At 43.1% G+C, this 22,579-nt stretch overlaps 1 protein-coding gene across 1 annotated transcript in view; it reads right to left on the minus strand.

The window, feature by feature from the left end:
* The window catches only part of SYN3 (synapsin III), a 420,949-nt gene that overhangs the window by 347,078 nt on the left and 51,292 nt on the right, over window positions 1–22,579 (minus strand). Inside the window, 1 exon segment of the mRNA XM_030322308.1 lies at window positions 21,387–21,478. Coding sequence (XP_030178168.1) covers window positions 21,387–21,478 — 92 coding nt within the window.

Raw genomic sequence — 22,579 nt, forward strand, 5'->3', positions numbered from 1 at the left:
CCCTGGTAGCTACAGCTGCCACTGCTGATAAAAGTAATGGCTTTTATTTATTGAGAACTTTCTTTGTGCCAGGGGCTGGATGTGCTTTACTTTGAGAGTTCAAAGACAGCCATGACTTAAATCCCAGCTTCAGCAATTTAGGAGCTTCGTGACCTTGGGCAAGTTAGTTCATCTCTCTATGCCTCGGATTCTTCATCTGGAAAACACGTTGTTCAGAGGATTAAATAAACTAATCTCTGTAAGAATACCTAGATCAGCAGCAGGTACATAGTAAGCAATTGATGTTTGCCATTTTATCATTACTACATAAATTATTAAATGTAATCTTTATAAGCACGACTTTGTTTCACTGATGAGGGAACTGAGGCATGGAGAGGTGAAGGGAGTGCTCCTAAGTCACACGGCTAAGAAATGATGGAAGGAGGACCTGAATCCAAGTTTGTTCAACTGCACAGCCTGTGCTCTTAACACAGACGAAACTGCTTTGCTCTTGACCCTAGAGGTCAGGGTCTTGGTTGTAGTAATTTACTTAAGGAGTTCTAAGTGAAAGGGAAGTTAATGATGACTATGGTAATTTATGCTTAGGAGTTTTGGTATCACAGCCTCTGGAGTCTGGGCATCTTAGTGAATGCGAGTCCCAAGCAGAGACTGGGAAGTGTGTGGTTGCCAGAGCCCAAGTCTACTGACAGTCCTTTCTCCAAGTCACATTCTCCAGCCTTTCCTGACACATAAGACATCTTCATGTAAATTAGGAAAAGGGAAGAGGCAGCCCCAAGGTAGACTACAAGTGAACAGAGAATACCAGACTCTCGGCTCCCACTTGGAGGGTACCATCTGCCTTTGAAGCAGTACACAAACTGCACACCCTTACACAACGACCCTCACTCTTAAGTAAATTTGGCTGGGTGAGAAATAAAGAATGGTCTCTTGCCTTGCTCTGATGCATGTGGTAGTCCCGGATGAGAGGAGGGAGCATGGAGGCTGTGTAGTCAGGAATCTCTGTTTGATCGCCCAAAGCAAAGGCAAGCCACACAGTCACTTTATCTCTTTATGTTTCTTTCTCTCAGCATGGAGGGCAGTAATAAAAGATGGCTGTATGGCTCTCTCTGGGGAGCTGAATAGGAGCCAAAGCGTCATATGGTGAACAAATGCTCCAATTGCCCAACTGCAGAGCTGCTGTTGCGTGTTATTAAAATGGCAACAACCTCTCCCCTGACCCCTGACCCATGGAAATGGGTAGTCACCAGCCCACCCACCCAGAGAGCCCCTGTGCCCTGCCACCAACAGAGGGCCAAGCACTGGCTCCAGCATTAAGGAAAAGCAGGGGGTGTGGGATAGTTGTCAGAGCATAGTCTACATTCAGCCAGAGCTGGATTCAAACACCAACTCCACCCCCTGCGAGTTGTTGGACATTGGGTTAGATACTGAACCTCTTCTGAGTCTCAATTTCCCGACTACTAAAATATAGCTTGTCATACTGACCAGGCAGGAAGGATGTAAGAATTGGAAATAACAAATGCAGAGGCACCTGGGCAGCTCAGTCAATTGAGCATCTGACTTTGGCTCAGATCATGATCTCACGGTTTGTGAGTTCGAGCCCTGCATTGGGCTCTGTGCTGACAGCTCGGAGCCTGGAGCCTGCTTCCGATTCTGTGTCTCCCTCTCTGCCCCTCCCCAGCTCATGCTCTGTCTCTCTCACTCAAAAATAAATGAATATTAAAAAAAAGAAAAAAGAAATAACAAATGCAAAGTGCCCAGCCTAGTGCCTGAGGCATAGTAAGTGCTTAAAATAGCTACACAGATCAGTTCTTTCACATAATTAATGAAGATTGCAAGCCCCCTGAGGACCAGGCAGAATGAATATCCTACAGGAGGGTTTAGCTGGTTTCTCTAGGGGAATGGCACGTGAGCAGAGATCTGAAAGATAGGCAGGAATTTTCTAGGTGAAAGAGGGAGGAAACAACTTCACAGGGAGAGAGCACAGAATATGTGGGGACCTGTGGTAGGAAAGAGCGGATTGAAGACCTAAGGAAAAGTGGATGTGGCGGACTCAGAGCAAGGTGGAGGCCAGGGAGGTAGGCAAGGACTGGCACATGCAAGCCACAGGAAGGGTTTGAACTGATGGAGTGACATGATCAAATCAGAGTATTAAAATCTCATTCTAAAAAGAGTACACATTGCATGAGTCTAACTATACAATATTCTGCAAAAGGCAAAACTATAGAGACCATAAAAAGATCAGTGGCTGGCAAGGGTGGAGAGGGGAAGGAAGGAATGGATGGGCAGAGCACAGGGGATTTTTAGGGCAGTGAAACTGTTCTGTAGGATACTGGTAGATACACACCATGATACATTTGTCAAAATCCATTGAATGGGCAACACCGAGAGTAAACTCTAATGTCAACTACGGACTTTGGATGATAATGACATGTCAGTATAGGTTCATCAGTTGTCACAAATATACCACTCTGGGGGGAGGGGGGATGTTGATAGTGGCAGAGGCTGTGTATGTGTGGGGACAGTGGGTATTTGGGACATCTCTGTACCTTCTACTAAATTCTGCTGTGAGCCTAAAACCTCTCTAAAAAAGTAAAGTCTATTAATTACAAAAAAAAAAAGAAAGAAGCAAAGGAAGGAAGGGAGGAAGGAAGGAAGGAAGGAAGGAAGGAAGAAGGGAGGGAGGGATGGAGGAAAGAGAGAGAGAAAGAAAGAAAGGAGGGAGGGAGGAAGGAAGGAAGAAAGAAAAAGAAAAAAAACTGGCTGCTGTGTGGAGAATGGATTGGAGGTGGGCAGGGAGAATGGGGCGGACAAGTTAGGTTTTTCTGTTTTCTTGCTGAGTTCCTTGGGGCAAGTTACATAAGCTCTGAGAACTTCAGGTTTTCATCTGTGATATGGGGACAAACATATAAAGTGACACAGTGTATAGGAAACACCTGACAGAAAACCTGGCACAAGGTGGGCACTCAGTTCACACTGGCTAAATGTGGAAGAATGAGGGTGGCCATGGAAAGAATGCAAAATGTGTAAGGACACAAAAAGTCTCGGTGGGGGCTAGCAGACATCCTGTGACGGTAAAACACAGGTAGCTGCATAGCAGGTAAAAAAATCTCACTGTTTATTAGCAGAGGCAAAAGTATTTATCAGAATGCATGCCCCAGGGCTGACGCTGTGTTCCTGTGCTTTGGGGGCAATCAATAATAGTAACTGCTAAGTTTTATTGAGTGCTAATTATGTGGCAGGTATCGTTGTAACTGCTTTATGTGATTAAGCTCATTTTGTTTTCTCAACCAGGCCTTGTGTTAGGTACTGCTGCTATCTCTGTTTTGTATCTGGGGAAACTGAGTCATGGGAAAGTTCATCAGTCTGCCCAATGTTAGTGACAGCTGGCTTAAAAGAGGATCAAAAGATGCAAACCTGAGTGAACCGGGGAAATAATAGGCTGTGCCAGCAGAAACCAGCTTTAAAATGGCACAAAACAGACTAGCTATGATTAAAGATTAAATCACATGGGAAACAGTACGGTATAGCTATTAAGAGCATGGCACTAGAATTAGCCTGCCTGGGTTTAAATCCTGGCTCGTGCACTTTCTGTGTGACCTTGGGCAAGCTATTTAGCTATGCTTTGACTCAGTTTTCACATCTGTAATAGGGGGATAGTAACGGGCCACATCATGTGGAATTGTTTGATGATTAAATGATAAAATGCATATAACTCACAACTCATCACATTATATGGAAAATAGTTAAGAGCTCAATATATGTTTCAGAGCAAAGGAGGACAATAGGAATTTCTGAAAGAGTAAAGCCTAGGGCTTCAAACAAGGGGTGAGGCTCCAACCCAACCCACACCCAGTTAATGTTTATCAAGTACCATGCTAGGTGCTGCTGGCTGCAAGGATGAAAAAACAAACATGATGTCTGCCCTTGAGGACCTCTCAGTGTGGTGGGAGGGAGGTAGGCTCAAATGCAGAAAATAAACAAAAGGCAGGATGTAAGAATCAGTCACTCATTCAACCAAAATAGTGCCAGCTATTCTATAGGGATAGAATATCTATATCTATAGGGATATAGTGACTGGCAAAGCAGATGAGATCCCTGTACCCAAAGAACTTAAATATTCATGCTGCAGATGGGCAAGGAACACTTTCCACAGGGGCCTTGCAGACATGGTTAGGACTGTGAATTTCACTCTAAGAAGGATGGGAAGTCCTTGGAGGAGTTTTAACATGGGCTTGGTATCTGATTTAATTTTAGAAGAATCACTCTGGTTGCCGTTCAGAGAATGGATTGAAGGGGGCCATGGTGGATTAACGTGTCCTCAAACTCTCTGCTGCTCCTTTAATTGAGAGGTGTGGTCTCCTTAAATCTAATTTTCCCCTAGGTCTGTCTCTGGCCATTAGAACGTGGCAGAAGTAATGCTGTGTACCTTCTAACTCTGGCCTTAACACACTGACACCTTCCACCCCTCTTGTAACCTGCCCTCTTGAAAACCAGCTGCCATCTGACTCTCCTGAGACCACACTGCTATAAGGAAGTGCAACAGCCGCATGAAGAAAGAGGGATCACGTGGAGGGACACTGAGACACCAGGCATGAGCGTGAAGCCTACCTTCCAGCCCAGCCAAGCCACGAGCTGCACATAGCAGGAAAACTGCCCAGATTCCTGACCCACAGACGGGAAGCAGATAAAACAGTTGTGGTTTTAAGCCACTAACTTTTGGGGAAGTTTGTTACATGGCAATGGAGATGTGAGTAATGGCAGAAGCAAGGAGACCACTGAGGAGGGGACTGCAGAAATCCAGGAGAGAGAGACAGGTGACTTGGCCTATGGAAGAAATGGCAGGGGAGAATCAGAAAATGCAGGCAAGAGAAAGTTACACACACATCATCATCATCACCAGTGGGAGAAACTCTGGGCTGTGGAGACCCTACACCCCCCATGGTGTTGGCACTGGTTCCCTGTCTGAGGCTACTTCTTTCGAGGAAGGACCGATTGTCTGAGGGCTGACTTGGTTGTCAGACACGTCACTTCCATCAGGATAAACACCACAGAAGACACATTCCAGACTGCCAGAAAATAGGGTTACGGGACAGAAATATTATTTATTAGCAAAATGGAAAAATGCCCCGGAAAAAAAAACAAAACTGTTCATCTTAATATAACATCTACTGTTTATACACGACTTCGTAATTTATCAGGTAGGTGCATACGTATTACCTCTTTTGATTCTACCAATTGTCCATCCTCATGTATAAATGAGGAAACAAACTCACAGAGGAAACAACGTTCTAAAGCCCCACTGGCAGGAAATGGTAGAGCTACACCTTGAACCTGTAACTTCTCTCAGCAAATTTAAATTTTTTTTAGTATATGTCCCTAAAATTTCTACATTTATTTTAAAACTACATACTGTGTTTCTACTAGGTATTTATCCAAGGGATACAGGTATGCTGTTCTGAAGGGGCACATGCACCCCCATGTTTATAGCAGCGCTATCAACAATAGCCAAAGTATGGAAAGAGCCCAAAAGTCCATCGATGGATGAATGGATACAGAAGAAGTGGTATATATACAATGGAGTATTACTCCGCAATCAAAAAGAATGAAATCTTGCCGTTTGCAACTATATGGATGGAACTAGAGGGTATTATGCTAAGCGAAATTAGTCAGCTGGAGAAAGACAAATATCATAGGACTTCACTCATATGAGGACTTTAAGACACAGAACAGATGAACACAAGGGAAGGGAAGCAAAAATAATATAAAAACGGGGACAAAACATAAGAGACTCTTAAATATGCAGAACAAATGGTTACTGGAGGGGTTATGGGAGGGGGGATGTGCTAAATGGGTAAGGGGCATTAAGGAATCTACCCCTGAAATCATTGTTGCACTATATGCTAACTAAACAAAAAAAAACCGCTACATACTGTGTTTTAGTTGCCTGCCTCCTGCTCCTCTCCATAGGCTAGCTGTGCACTGGGTTGTTTTTTTTTTTTTTTTTTTTAGTTTTTTAATGTTTATTTATTTTTGAGAGAGAGAGAGAGACAGACTTAGTGCAAGCAGGGGAGGGGCACAGAGAGAGGGAGACACAGAATCCGAAGCAGACTCCAGGCTCCGAGCCACCAGCACAGCCCCGACGTGGGGCTCAAACCCATGAACTGTGAGATTGTGACCTGAGCCGAAGCTGGATGCTCAACCGATTGAGCCACCCAGGCGCCCCTAGTTGTGCAATGGTTTTTAAAGCGGGGTCCAAGAAATTGGCATCAGAATCTTGAAGATAGCGATCGACAAAATGCAGATTCCTGGGCTCCACCCAGAGATTAGGCTTTCTGGTAATGGGGCCTCTGTATTTTAGTAAGTAGGACAGGAGGTTCCTAAATTGTTTGCCTTCATGGAAAAGTTTGAAAGTCACTGAATTGGTGGATCAACACACCCTCAGGAAGCAGATGGACTCGTTTAAATGAAGGGAGGGTCTGAAAACAGTTTAACTGCGAAGTAAATGAATCACTGCATCCCTGCTCTGGGGCTCTTGCTCTACCGTGTCGCGTGGGGTGGGGAAGCGGTCCTAGAGTCTCCTCCTCCCCCTCCCCGTCCCCCTCCCAGGCTTGTCCTGGAGGCCAGGAAGGGAAGACGTGTGCAAGATGAGTGGTGGGGTGGCAGGGTGAGGAAGGGGCAGAGTGGACTTTTGGAGAGCAGACACTGCTCCAGGCACTGGCGGGCTTTCCCTGTTTTTGTCCTGCAAGAAGGCATTATTTCCATTTTACAGTTGAAAGGCCTGGGAATCAGGAGGTGGGGTTACTTGTGTAGTCGCACAAAGGGCAAGTGGGGAGTGAAGATTGGAACCCAGGACTGTGTGACTCCAGCCCTAGAGTTTCTCCCAGTATAGATGTGCCAATCAGGTGGTAGGATAGTGTGATACGAAATCACGGGGAGTTTGCACCCCACTCCTCTACTCGTTAGCTGTGTGGCCTCAGACTAGGCATTCCCCTTCTTGGAAAGTGTCCATGTCTTTCAAAAGGGGATGGAATTACCTACCACTGAGAAGTACTGGGTACCCAGTAGCCTTTTAGTAAAGTGTAATTGGTTAGGAATGAAAAAAGGCCAGGATGCCAAAGTCAAAAGGGTGAAGTGACCATCGGGGCAATTTCTTCCACAGTGGACTGTGTTAGGTCGGGAATGAGTCCCCCGAGGGAATGGGAAATGGAACCCAGCGCTGGAGCTGTTCCCAGGAGTGGTTACAGCACGTGGGAAGGAGCAGAGGGCTGCAGGGCTGGCTGGTGGTCTCACAGGTTTCTCCCAACCCCAATTTCTATGATTCTGGGAATCAGGAGCCACACTGTTTTTCTCTGTCAGAGTGCCGCTCTTTCTCCTGGGGGAGCTGGCAGACCTGTCGCTGGCCCGCTGGCTGGAGACGCATGGGCAGCAGAGCCTGGCATTTCTTTACAGACTCTCACTGTCTCTTTTTTGTACAGCTTTCTTCCCGTTCCCACGCCCCACCTCTGCAAGTCTCCAGGGATCCTGTTTTTTCCTGCAGTGGTGAGGGCAGAGGCCCTGGGCGAAGAGATAGACTGGGGCCTCCCCGCTCCAAGGCTGCTCTGCTGGGACCCTCAATGATTCATTGTCCCTGGCCTCCCAGACCCCATCCCCTCCCAGGGAGAGGAGGCAGTGGGTGGTGTGTCGGTCAGCAAGTCCGCGCCCGGTGCAAGCTACGGCTGGAGTCTTCTCAGTCCTGAGCTTTTTACTTTGCAAAGTTGTGGGGTTCTTATTCATTCGAAGAGTCGGCTGGTCCTGAATGCTTTCAGCAAAGATTTAGGCACTGTGCCAGGTGCTAGGGGTACGATTCAGAAAAACAGTCCTTAACCTGATCCTCAAGGAAGGTCCAGTCCAGTGGGAGACATGAGAAGTAAACAATGATGATGGGTTAAGGGCTGGTTCGTTCCCTCACTCACTGAACAAATAGACATTGAGAACCTGATATATGACAGGCACTGTTCTAGGGCCTGAGAATACAGTGGTAACAAAACAAAGTCCCTGCCTACATAGTCTTCTGTTGTAGAAAACAATACAATAAAATAAACTGCATCATATTTATATTAGTTACCTATTATCTAGCTAGCTAGATAGCTAGGTACCTATCATCCATCCATAATTTCAAGCAGTGATAAATGCTTAAAGAACAAAAAATGCACAGCTGAGCCTCAGGGGCAGAGACAGTATGTTCTGGCAAGTCCCCCTGAGGAGGCAGGATTTGATCAGAAATTTGAAAGGAAGTCAGAGGGTTAAGGCGTGGTAATAACTGCAGAAGCGTTTTAGGACAAAGAAAGCCAGTACAAAGACAGTACGTCAGACACTATACAAATCACTCTTCTTCCCTCTTTACAGATGGGGAAACCAAGAGCTACAAAGGTAGACAGACTTATCAAGGGACTTGAGGCTTGTGGAAGATGGGCCTGGGACCCACCCCAGGTAGTCTGCTCTGCTTCTTATAGGGATAGGTGGGCTCTCCACCTGAAAGCCATGCCATCTACCCAGGCAAGTCCTAGACGCTGTGAGCACAGAGGGCGTTGAATTCAACTGCAGGGCAGAAGGCAGAGAAGAGGATGTGGGAGCATGGCTCTGATGGACATGGGAAGCACACCAAGCCAAGGGAGGCTTCAGCATTTCTTCTCTGCCTCTTCCGGCCCCAAGGCTGTCCCTTACCTGTGCACCTGCCTGCAGTCACGAGAAAAGAGAGGGACGCTCTTCCCCCAAATCCACAGGGCTCACTCTGTTTGTTTGGATTTCTATTTAAGTCACCTTCCCTGCTCACCCTTCCTCAGATACCAGTCCCTCTGTCTTCTTTTGCTTCCACCATTTCTCATAACCTGCCATTAGAATGCACATTTGTTTGTTTGTTTTCCATTTTCTGCAATTTAGACCTCAGTTCCACAAGGGCTATTGTCTGTTTTGTTCACTGCTGCATCCTCTGTGCCTGGCACATCTTTAGTGAAGAGATGAAAAGAGAGCAGGCAGAGCTCGATGGGTATGTAACCATTCGGGAGGTTAGCACTTTTCCGAACAGACACAGGCACTGGGGTGAGAGCAGAAACTGCATTTCCTAACACATGCTGGAGTGTGCCTGGCACTATGAATTTGCTCAATAAATGTTTGTTGAATGAGTGAATATCTGGAATTTTAAATTCCAGGTTCATGAAGTTCAGAAGACTCTAGGAAACTATGTGTAAAATAAAGAGTAAAGGAACATTATTTTAGAATGTGCTCTGATGGGATGTTTGAGAGTTCCCAGGACAGAGACAGGGAAGTTGACAGCTGATTGTGACTCAGGAGCTAATGTGCTAGGAGGTTTGAAAAAGTCACCCTCTTCCCTGCCTCCCTGGCCACCATTTTCCCATCTGTAAAATGGGGACACACAGAAAAGGGAAGAGGGACTCTTCTAACTCTGAACCTCTAAGATTTTATAAAATAGCCTCTCCTCTGGGACAGGTCCACACATCTCCAACTTGCCCCAAACATCTTCCCTGGAAACGGTAAGACTGGGGCGGGTACCAGGGGGAATATCTGAGCCTTTGATGCTTTCCTCAAGGTCTTGTGTTATGCTTTCTGGCTCCCTCTCTTCAACCCACTCTGAGGTCTGACCTTCTAATGAGCGGATGCACATTATCAGCCTCTGTGGTTTGAACGGGTGCCTGTAATTTAGTGTTGCCTAATGCTGGAAACTGAGAGTAGGGCTTGTGTAATTAGGCTGGGGCCTCATTAACGTCTGCCTCCTTGGGTATTTTTCATTCCTGATTTCTCCTGTCCTGTATTTCTAATCCCATCTGTCTGTATAGGCACGACTGCTTTTTTTTTTTTTTTTTTTTTTTTTTTATCACTCCATTGTGGAGCCAATGTTGAATTTGGGCCCAGAATGGCCACGGCCATCACAAAGCATGAATCTTAACATGCCCTGGGATGGCCCCTGCTCTGCTTTCTAAATAGAATTTTGCAACTTTACTGAGAACCTGGATGTCTGGGTTGCTCTTAAGCACCTCGAGCTGCCTGGCAGTGCACCCTTAGTTTGGGTGTGTGACAGAAACCAGAGTAAGGGACTCTATCATTTTAATTGCTGCAATTACTGATGATTTAACCAACTTGTGTGCAATACTTTGCTATTTATAAAACACTGCTAGAATCTGACCTTGAGCAGAGACTTGATCTGCTTTGTTCACTGGTAATTTCCTAAGACAGTTAATCTCTTTTTGTGCCTCCTGCCCCCATTCTGTGGGGTATCTGTAGATGGCATCGACTCGGCTCTCTTTCTCCCTGATCTCTACTTGGCTTTGGCCAAAATGAGGCCCCAACAGAAGCCTGGAGGGCAGGGGAGGGAAAGGTAGTGATGTTTCTCGATAGTGCCCACCCTGCTTCAGTACTATGACTCTGGAGGTAGCTGTGTTCCTCCACCACTGCTGGTTCAAGCACGTTAACTGTCCTGCTCAAGTCCAGGTGAACCCTACTAGATTAAATCTACTAATTCTATTTCCTCTCCCACCCCTTCATTCCTGGGGATGATAATGGCTTCCTGCTGTTGTTAGACACTGGATGCATCATGTTCCCTTAGCCCCACACACTCCTCTGTTAAGTGGTTCCTTCACAAAAATGTTTATATAAACCATTTGGGGATGAATTCTGTTTTCTGCCTAGCCCCTGTCTGATACAATGCTCCATATCTGGAAAACAGCCTGCAACCTAGCAGGCCCTTAATAAATATTTGTGAAATGAATGAGCAAACTTTTCGCAAAAACAGTGTAAAATAATATGATCACATTTTACAGATAAACAAGTAAAGGCACAGAGAGGTAAGGTCTCAGATCTGAGCAATGATTTTCTAAGGGAGAGCAAAACACACTCATCTTATACCCTGGATGAGCCTGTACCACACTCAGCGCCCTGGAGAAATCTCTGACGCCTGCTGCCCGCTGTACAGACTCTGAGTCCACGCATGCCAGCCTGGGGTGGACTCAAGAGGGACAAATGCCATGGAGTGGACAGGGGTAAAGTGAGGAAGAGATTAACAAAATCTCAGGATTTAAAGACATTTGGAAACTCATTTGGCATAGAACCAGAAACCCGGGTTCAAATCCCCAAATGCTGCCTGCCACTTCCTTTTTTCTCACTCTATTGAGATGTGACTGACCAATAAAAATTGCATATATTTAAGGTGTAAACATGTTTTCATATATGTATACTTTACGGAATCCTTGCCACAATCAAGTTAATTAACATATCCTTCACCTAACAAACATAGTTAACCAGTTTTCTTCCTGCTAAAAGCACTTGAGATCAACGTGCTCAGCAAATTTCAAATACACAATACGTTATTATCAACCACGGTCACTATGCTGTACATTGTCCCCAGAACATACTCACCTTATAACTGAAAGCATGTACCTTTGACCAAAGTCTACCCATTCCCCCAAATCTGCCAGCCCCTAATAACCACCATTTCATTCCTTGTTGCTATAGGTTCAGCTATTTCAGATTCCACATAGAAGTGAAATCATGTGGTATTTGTCTTTGTGTGTCTGGCTTACTTCACTTAGCATAATGTCCTCTAGGTTCATCCATGTTGTTACAGATGGCAGGTTTCCTTCTTTTTTTTAAGGCTGAATAATATTCCATTGTATATATACCACATTTTCTTTACCCATTCACCCACTGACAATTATGTAGGTTGTTTCCACATCTTGGCTACTGTGAATAAGGCTGCAATAAACACGGGAGTGTACATATCTCTTCAAAATAGTGATTTTATTTCCTTTGAATATACACCCAGAAGTGGGATTGCTGAATCATATGATAGCTCTATTTTAATTTTTTTTTTTAATTTTTTTTTCAACATTTATTTATTTTATGGGACAGAGAGAGACAGAGCATGAACGGGAGAGGGGCAGAGAGAGAGGGAGACACAGAATCGGAAGCAGGCTCCAGGCTCTGAGCCATCAGCCCAGAGCCCGACGCGGGGCTCGAACTCACGGACCGCGAGATCGTGACCTGGCTGAAGTCGGACGCTTAACCGACTGCGCCACCCAGGCGCCCCTATTTTAATTTTTTTTAATTAAAATTTTGACCTCCATACAGTCTTCCATAGTGGCTGCACCAATGTGCCTTCCCACCAATAGTGCATGAGGGTTCCCTTTTGTTCACATCCTTGCCAACGCTCTCTATCCTTTGCCATCCAAACAGGTGTGAGATGATATCTCACTGTAGTTTTGATTTGAATTTCCCTGATTAGTGATGTTGAACATCTTTTCATTTGCTGGTTGGTCATTTGTATGTTTTCTTTAGAAAAATGTCCATTCAGGCCCTTTGGCCATTTAAAAAGATTGGATATTTGGTCTCTTGCTCTGGAGTTGTATGACTTCCTTATATATTTTGGATATTAACCCATTATCAGACAGGTGGTTTGCAAATAGTTTCCCATTCTGTATGTTGTCTTCTGTTTGTTGATTGTTTCCTTTGCTGTGCAAGAAGAGTTTCTTAGTGTTAGTTTAATTTTCCTTCTGTTATATTTTTTTTCTAGTTTCATATAATTGTGGTCTGCAAAGACACTTGATATTATTATTTCAATCTTCTTAAATTTGCTAAGACTCGTTTTGTAATTTATAATCTATCCTGAAGAATGTTCCTTGTGTACTTGAGAAGAATGTATATTTTGTTGCAATTGGATGCAATGTTCTGTGTATGTCTGTTAGGTCCATGTGATCTAAAGTGTAATTCACGTCCAATGTTATCTTACTGATTTTCTGTCTCAATGTAACCAATGTTGAAGGTAGGGTACTGAAGTTCTCTACTATTATTGTATTGCTTTTTTCTTCCTTTAGACTTGTTAATATTTGCTTTATATATTTAGGTACTCTGATGTTGGGTGCACAGATACAGTTACAATTGCTATATCCTCCTGATGAACTGATCCCTTTATCATTATATAATGTCCTTTGTTGTCTCTTGTTACAGTTTTTGACTTAAAGTCTATTTTGTCTGGTATAAGTATAGTGACCCTGTTCCCTGTTGATTTCTATTAGTATGGAATATCCTTTTCAAACCCTTTACTTTCAGCCTATGCGTGTCTTTAAAGTAAGTGTTTTTAAAGTCTCCTGTAGGTAGCATATTGCTGGATCTTGGGTTTTTTTTTTCTTTCTTGTTTTGTTTTTTAAATTTTTTTTTTTTTCTCAACGTTTATTCATTCTTGGGACAGAGAGAGACAGAGCATGAACGGGGGAGGGGCAGAGAGAGAGGGAGACACAGAATCGGAAACAGGCTCCAGGCTCCGAGCCATCGGCCCAGAGCCCGACGCGGGGCCCGAACTCACGGATCGCGAGATCGCGACCTGGCTGAAGTCGGACGCTCAACCGACTGCGCCACCCAGGCGCCCCTCTTGTTTTGTTTTTTAATTCATTGAGCCACTCTGTGCCTTTTGGAGAATTTAATCCATTGACTTTGTTTTTTTTTTAATTTGAGAGAGAGAGAGAGAGAGAGAGAGAGAGAGAGAACGAGCCTGACACAGGGCTCTATCCTCTGACCCTGGGATCACAACTTTGAGGAGAAATCAAGAGTTGGACACTCAACTGACTGAGCCACCCAGGTGCCCCTAATCCATTTACTTTTAAAGTAGTTATTAATATATAAGGACTAACTATTGCCATTTGTTAATTGTTTTCTGGCTGGTCTGTAGTTCTTTTGTTTGTTTCTTCTCTTGCTGTGTTCCTTAGTGATCTGATGATTTTCTGTAGTGGTATGCTTTGAATCCTTTTTCTGTTTCGTGTATCTACTATAGGTTTTTGCTTTACGCTTACCATGAGGCTTACATAAAACAAAGTTATAACAGTTCATTTTAAGCTAATACTTATTTAACTTCAATCACATACAGATTCCTTTACTTCCCCCACTACATTTTATGTTTTTGATGTCGCAATTTACATCTTTGTATTCATTAGCAAATCATTATAGCCATAGTTATTGCATAGTTCTATAGTTATTTAAAAGATAAAAGTATTTTGTCTTTATACTAGAGTTAAAAGTGATTTACACACCACCATTACACAATTACAGTATTCTACATCTGACCAGACACTTAACCTTTATCAATGAATTTTTATACTTTCGTATGTTTTCAAGTTACTAATTAGTATCCTTCCATTTGCTAAATTCCCACGACTAAAAGTCAGGTGCTTGGATCCCCTCAATATTTTCTACCAAATGGCTGTTGAAGTTTTGCACACCACTCCTAATGAGGAACTTACTGCCTCCTTTTAAGCAGCTCCTACTATGAGACAGTCTCTCCTTTGTTAAAGAGGTGGTCCAGGGCAGTGGTGCCCCACACAGGCTCTGGGGCTAGATTGCCTAGGTTTGAACACTAGCTTTGCCACTTACCGGCTGGAGGCCTTGATTCCATCACCCAACTCGTTGGTGCTTCAGCCTTCCTATCTAGAAACTGTGGATTACGATAGTACATACCTTACAGAGTTGTTGAAAGGATGAAATGAGTCAATACATGTTAAGTGCTTGGAGCAGTGCCTGGCACGTAGGAAATGCTATAAAGTGTTTGTTAAATAAACAAAAATTCATGAATTTTGTATGTGCAATTCAAGCTGGCTTAATCAAAAAGGGATTTTTTTTTGGCTAAGGTTTGGAGATGAATCTGGATCCAGGGCCTTGAATAACATCATCAGGTCATTCATTCACTGTCTCTCTCTTGGCCATGTTTCCCTTTGCCTCGGCTTCAATCTCAGCAAAGCCTTCCCTCAAGGGGAAAAAGAGATGGCCACCAGCAGCTCCAGGTATGCATCCCACCAGCTCAGTAGCCCCAGCAGAATACACATGTTTCTGCCAGCCAAGGGTTCCAGTAAAAATCTCACAATGGATTCTCCCTGGCTTGGCTTACATCCCACTGCAGTGTTCTGATTCAGTCTGACACCAGCTGGCATCAGCTCCAGACACCACACAGACCGTAAGTTGGGGAGGGGTCACCCGAGTGGAGAATCTAGGTCCCGTTCCCCAAAGTAGAAAAAACGAATGCTGGGGAAGACCAGCAGTGGTCTGCTCTACCACGCATCCTGGTCAACTTTTACGAAGGAACTTCCTATGAACATGACTTCAGAAGACGTAGGCCTTGCTCGTTCTGCAAACTTGGAAATAAATGATCAAGGGCATTGTCAGTGCAACACCTGAGTCTCTTTGAAAGCATATACTGCAAGTCAAGCGCACTGCTCAACATTCCTACTTTGGGAGACCAACAGCTAGGGCTCGAAACAGCACTACCTGCCTGGGGAAGATTCTTACTGACACCCTGTCTGTAGGACACACTGTGAGTTGGGCTGGAACTACGTGGTTTGTGTGCACATTCTCCCAGGTCTGTAACTTGTGGCTTGCCAAAACAAGCTATCTAGTGAGACGGTAAGCACCATTCTGGGCGTGGATACAACAAATCTCAACAGCCTCATGGACCCCTGATGCCAGGTCTCTGGCTAAATTGGCACTGCTCTCATGGCTGTTGCTACTCAAGGTAAGGTCTTCCACCACCACCAGCAGCATCTAGGAGCTCATAGGAAATTCAAAATCTCAGGTCCTACCTGAAGACCTGATGAATGAGAATCTGCAGTGGAACAAGATCTTCAGGGGGTTTATATGCATATTATAATTTGAAAAGCACTACGTATTAGTTTTCTAGGGCCGCCTAAACAAAGTAGCACAAACTGGATGGCTTAAAACAACAGAAAAGTATTCTCTCACCACTCTAGAGGACAGAAATCTGAAAGCAAGGTGTTGGCAGGACTGGTTTCTTCTGAGGGCTGAGAGAGAATTTGTTCCATGCCTATCTCCTAGCTTATTGATAGCAATTACTGGCATTCCTTGGCTTGTACACTTATCACTTGAATCTGCTTTCACCATCACTCGGCACTTTCCCTGTGTCTCTGTGTCCAGATCTCTCTCTTCTTTTTTTCTTTTTTTAATGTTTATTTATCTTTGAGAGAGAGAGAGAGAGAGAAAGGGAGGGAGAGAGAGAGGGAGAGAGACAGCTCAAGTGAGGAAGAGGCAGAGAGAGAGGGAGACACAGAATCTGAAGCAGGCTCCAGGCACTGTGCTATCAGCACAGAGCCTGACACGGGGCTTGAACCAATGGATTGCACGAGATCATGACCTGAGCTGAAGTCGGACGCTTAGCCAACTGAGCCACCCAGGCGTCCCAAATCTCCCTCTTTTTTTTTTTTTTTTTGACGTTTATTTATTTTTGGGACAGAGAGAGACAGAGCATGAACGGGGGAGGGGCAGAGAGAGAGGGAGACACAGAATCGGAAGCAGGCTCCAGGCTCTGAGCCATCAGCCCAGAGCCTGACGCGGGGCTCGAACTCACAGACAGCAAGATCGTGACCTGAGCCGAAGTCGGACGCTTAACCGACTGAGCCACCCAGGCGCCCTCCAAATCTCCCTCTTTTTATAAGTACACCAGTCATAGTAGATTAAGGGCCCACACTACTCCAGTGTGACCTCATCTTAACTAATTACAACAACTCTATTTCCAAATAAGATCACATTCTAACAAACTAGGGGTTTAAGACTTTTTAATACATCTTCTGAGAAGGGACACAATTCAACCCAAAACAACTGTCTTCAAAGCCTGCCATTCCTAAACACTGGGAGACTAGCTGATTAACAAACACCTGGAACATTTTTGAAAATTTATTTTTGCAAACAATTTTGCAAATTCAGGAAGAAGATGGCATGTCTGGAATGAGGCTTGGGGATATCTATTTTGCAAGGGGATTCTTGCTCAGGCAGCACACCCAGTGGGGTTCTCAGCTTTAGAGCTGATCCAGCCCCAGTGCAGGGATGATGTGATAGCTATCTCGGGAGGTTCTCCATCAGGCTGCCCATTGGAGAATTAAAACTAGAGATGCCCAAATCCTACCTTCAGAGAGTCTAATGAAATTGGTCGTGCATATTTCCTCACCATCAGGATTTTAAAACATTTCCCAGGTGATTCTCATCTGTAGCCAAATTTGAAGACTAATGGGATGGATGTTCTCATTTCTATATATTACAAAATAAGACAATTTGGTTCCTTTTCCAGATAAAGAAGCAGGACAGAAGCACAAATAAATTTGATAATTTTGAAGTATAGTCTGAGGCAGTTTTGTTTGGTGCTTATAAATTTAGAATCTTTATCTTTTCCTTATATTTATCATAATGAATTATCTTCTTTTCCCTAGTAATGCTTTTTACCTGGAAGTCTATTTTCCCCCTGATATTAGTAAGCTACATAAGCTAGCTTTCTTTTGACCAGTAGCCATATATATATGTATACACATATATACATATGTGTGTATATGTATACATATGGCTTTCAAACTTTCTATATTGTTATGTTTTGGATGAGTATCTTGAATGGAATATAGCTGGATTTTTAAAAATCTACTCTGAAAAATTCAATGTAGATGCTCCACAAAGTAGAGCGTTCAGTCCTTTTACACTTAATGCAAGTAATGATATATATTGGTGATGATAAATACTTAACAACTCATAGCTCTACTTTGTGGAGGTTGTAGTTCTCACAAGTGACCATGAGAGGGCGACTCCAGTGGACTCATAAGCATTTACAGCTTTGAAGGGACAGAAGAAACCAGGCACATTCTCTCTGGGGTTCCACCATTGCTTCCCAAGGTGTGCATCCCCTACAATGTTTGGGCACTCTCTGACTACGGGAAGAACAAAGGATATGGGCTGGGGGACAGAAGTCTGGTGAACTGGGGGACAAAAGAGCAATCCAATGGTCATGCCTATCCATGGGTTATGAGTAGCTGAGGGCATTCATTTGCCTCAGGGCAGAAGCTATTTACCAACTTGTATAGAAAATTTTCAACATTTTAATAACCAGTACAACTGTGCAAGTCATTTAGAATGATTATCAGTCTTCGTATACATTTGGATGTAAATCTACCACCTTATTTTATTTGTAATATCCATTCGATGTTGGTTTTTCTCTCCTTTCATGTCTTTTACTATTTTTTTCCCTCTCTTGTAGCTTTTAAGTTTTACTACATTCTTTTTTTTTTTTTTTTTTTTTTAGTAATTACCCTAGAAATTACCTCATGCATCTCTGACTTTTTAAAGCCTGTTATTAATCAATACATTTACTTACCTCCCTGAAAATACAAAAACTTCAGGACACCCTAATTCCATTTCTTCCCAACCACTACTATCTTACTATCATGCATTTTAATTCTTCATGTATTTTTTAAATCTATAAGGTGTTATTATTATTATTTGGAGACAGTGTTTATTAACATTTACCACCTTCTTTGTCTTACATATCTTCTTGCAGCTCTATGTTATTCTGGAATCATTGTCTATTTGCCTAAAGCATGTTCTTTACAATCTTCCTTAGTAAGGGTATTCTTCTCACTAAATGTTTTTATTTTATGTAACTTTATGTAAATGTTTTAAGTAAAAAAAAATTTGTAAAAAAAATTTTATGTAAAAACATTTTATGTAAATGTTTTTATTTTGCCCTTATTCATAAAAAAAAAAAATTTCCCTGAAGATGGAATTAGAGCTTGGCAATTAGTTTCTTCTGGAACCTTGAAGATGTCATTCTACTACTGTGGCCTGTGATCCATCAGTCTGTTACTCCAATAAAATTAATCAGCCTTTTTCTCTCGCTATTTTAAGGATGTTTTTCTTCATCTTTTTGTACTGACACTATTGCGTGTTCGTGTATAATTCTTTTTATCGATCCTGCTTGAAATCTGTTAAGCTTCTGGTTTTGGTGGTTTGGTATCTTTCTGAAAGATTCACAACCATCGTTTCTTAAAATGCTGCCTCTGCTCCATTCTCTTTTCAAGAGTCTGTTTAAATGTTACTTTCTCACAAAATCTAATCAACTGTTCTGCATTTCTAAGCTTTTTCTCTTTGTGCTTTATTTAGGATAATTTCTTCAGCTCTACCTTTCACTTCATTAGCACCTTTTCAGTCATGTGTAATATGCTGCTAAATAGAATACATCCAATAATTTTAGTGATTGTAGTTTTCATTTCTAGAAGTTCTATTTGGTTTCTTAAAAAAATGGTTGTGTTGGGGCGCCTGGGTGGCTCAGTCGGTTAAGCGTCTGACTTCAGCTCAGGTCACGATCTCGCAGTCCGTGAGTTCGAGCCCCGCATCGGGCTCTGGGCTGATGGCTCAGAGCCTGGAGGCTGCTTCCGATTCTGTGTCTCCCTCTCTCTCTGCCCCTCCCCTGTTCATGCTCTGTCTCTCTCTGTCTCAAAAATAAATAAACATTAAAAAAAAAAATGGTTGTGTCACTTTTTATTGTTTTCTATTTCTGGAAGATACCTTCAAACCTGATTTTTTTCTACTTAATAAGTATTTTTTTTTTAAGAATTGGTGTCTGATAAGTCCAATATCTGATATCTTTCTGGGTTTTCTCTACTGTCTATTGTTTCTGTTTCTTCTCATTCATGGTGTCTGTGCCTGGTTATCTTTGACTATGTGCTAGCTATTGTAAAAAAAAAATTATTTGAAGCCTAGGATGAAAGTACCTCCCTCTATATATGATTTCCTTTCATTTCTAGCATGTTTGGGATCACCATAAACCAATTTTAATGCTTGAGGCTCCCAGAAGATCAATCAAACTGCAATTCAAGCTGCAAATACTTGTGAGGGCTCATCTACTTATAAAACACATTCACCTTGAAGATGTGGTCCTTTTGGGTCTCAGCTTATTGTGGAGAGAGCCTATCATTACGTTCCCCACCTTGAGTGTCCCTGAACATTCATATCTTTCTCCTTTGCTCCTGCTAGGCTATCAAACCATTTTTAAATTTGCCAGACTTAGCAAATACTCTTAGGAAAAAGGTAACTTTTGTACTCATTCATCTCTCTGGGTTTCCATTTCTGCATCATTCTCTTCTTCGTAATTCCTTACTGTCATGCCAACTCTTTGAAGGCTTTCAAGGTGATCATTATTTAAAATCAGTTTTTAAGTTGTTTTCAGTGGAAAAGATGGTCTAAATCATCTAGGCCATCATTATTAGAAACAGAAAGCTACATATGTCTTGGTACATGGTAGGTACTCAGTAAATAATGGCTGAATAAGGGGTGCTGGGGCAGCTCAGTCAGTTGAGCTTCTGACTCTTCATTTCAACTCAGGTCATGATCCTAGGATTGTGGGATCAAGCCCCACATCAGGCTTCATGCTGAGTGTGGATCCTGTTTAGGATTCTCTCTTTCTGCCTCTGCCCCTCCTCTGCTGTCTCTCTCTTCCTTTCTCTCTCTAAAATTAAAAAAAAAAAATTTTTTTTTATAAGGCTGGGGTGCCTGGGTGGCTCAGTCAGTTGAGCATCTGACTTCAGTTCAGGTCATGATCTCACAGTTTGTGAGTTTGAGCCCCACATCAGGCTCTCTGCTGTCAGCATGGAGTCAGCTTCAGATCCCCTGTCTCCCTCTCCCTCTGCCTCTCCCCTGCTCGTACATGTGTGCTCTCTCTCAAAAATAAACATTTTTCAAAAAAAGACAAAAATGGCTCAATAAATTGAATTAACATAATTTCCCAAACATGCTTTTTTTTTTTGCCTGTCTGCATTTACAAAGACTGCTTCCTACTCTTACGATGCACAGAATGCCCATATTCCACCGCTGACAAGGCTTAGAAGCAAGGCCACCTCTTCCTCAAAATTCTTCCTGTTTTCTCTACTTCCCCAAATCTGAATCCTATTTCTTCCCCAGCTAAACCCTCACAAGACCTGATCTGTGTTACTCTGGTTGCTTAACTAGATAGAAATATATTAATACAACACTTTATCTCTTCTGTGGATTTGCACTTTCTTGACTTTTCTCAGCTAACGAAGAATTCCCTCACTCCCCCTCAAGCTCAGCATACATTCTAAACAGATTCTTTGGAAAGTGTTATATCCAGTACTTTTAGGTTTGATGTCCTGAGAGGGGAGGCTTTGAACATTTAGGCTGCCATATGCTGGAAGCAAGCAGTAGCTCATTCTCATAAACCCTTACATTTTATGGTGCTTTAGAAGAAATAGGGCACTCACTCTCACATACATGGCTCTTACTTGAGTGCTGCAATCATCCCGCTGCAGATGAGAAACAGAGGGTAAGAAGGACTAAATAATACACCCAAATAGAGTCACAAAGACAGAAATGGAACCTGGTCTTTTCTCTGCAAACCCAGGACTCATATCGCAACGATACCTAAAACCCTTTGGAAGTAACCCTTGGTATGTAAAAGTACATGGAGTGCAGGAGTTGGGTCAGAGGCAACAGACAGAGGGTAGCTCTGTGAGACATCCCACACACGCCTCTCAAATGACGGTTTTCTGTATCTCAGTGCTCCTTACCTCACAACCTTGGTCCCATTTCTCAGGACTTGCATGTCCACCATACAGCCCCCAGTAACATAGGCAGCTAGGTTCAACTCTGAGAATTCAGCCTGAAGGAGAAAGGAAAACAAAAAAGGATTCATCAAAAACTAACGATGCTAAAAACTGCTAACATTTATTGGGTACTTCTATGTGCCAAGTACACATTTATACTTTGCCCAAAACTTAGGAAGTTGGTGATATTATTTACTTCCTTTTCTGAAACGTGAGTAATCTGAGGTGTAGAGGCATGGTGCCACGTCCCATAATTAATAAAAGGCCAAGTTGGATTGAAACCTACATGTCTCTGATTCAAGCACCTATGCTTTTAACCATTTCTAATTTCTACTTCCTTGAAAGTGGAAGAAGTAACTCTAGCTTCAGCACTGTACAAGGCCAGAGGCTGTTCAGTATGACATTTTCCCTAGATTTCTCCAGCTTCAGGTGTGTGATCACTTATCACTGTTAATGGAGGCTTCCTCGTCTTCTGCCCACTCTTACCTCTTTTGGTCATGGCCCTTCCCCTCACCCCCCTACATGGTTACAGTAGAAGCACCATGTCTGTACACTGAAATAATGCTCCCTCAGTCACAGCTGATGGGGTTGGCACCTGACCCAGGGTGGAGGAATAAGGTCCCCTTGTATTAGAATTTGGAACTGCTGAGTGATTCATGCAGTTTCCTTCTAGGGGCTGTATTTAATACATAGAACCTGAGTACAACTGAAGACCATGTGTTCTGCCATCTAGATTGGGAAAGTATAGAACACAAGGGGACTGGTGGGGGTGGGTGGATGTCACAGTCACTAAGAGAGGGGCAGAGAGGCAAGAGGTGGGGAGCACTCTTGATGTTTATGTGCCAGCTACAATCCTGTCCTTGGGTGTTATGCAATACCTCCATATCTTTATAAACTCATCTTCTTTTTTTTCTTATTTGCTTAAGCAAGATCTGCTACATTTCTTTTGCTTGTGACCAGAGTCCTATGGAAGATATCCCTCCTGCCAGATTATATACTCCCTGGGGATAGTGATTCCATGGTACTATAACCATCTGTATTAGTTTTCTCAGGTGGCCATAACAAAGTACCAGCACTCAGTGGATTAGACAGCAGAAATTTCCTTTCTCACAGTTCTGGAGGCTAGAAGATCAAACTCAAGGTGTTGGTAGGGTTGG

This window comes from Lynx canadensis, chromosome B4, assembly GCF_007474595.2.
Source record: "Lynx canadensis isolate LIC74 chromosome B4, mLynCan4.pri.v2, whole genome shotgun sequence".
Classification (NCBI taxonomy): Eukaryota; Metazoa; Chordata; class Mammalia; order Carnivora; family Felidae; genus Lynx; species Lynx canadensis.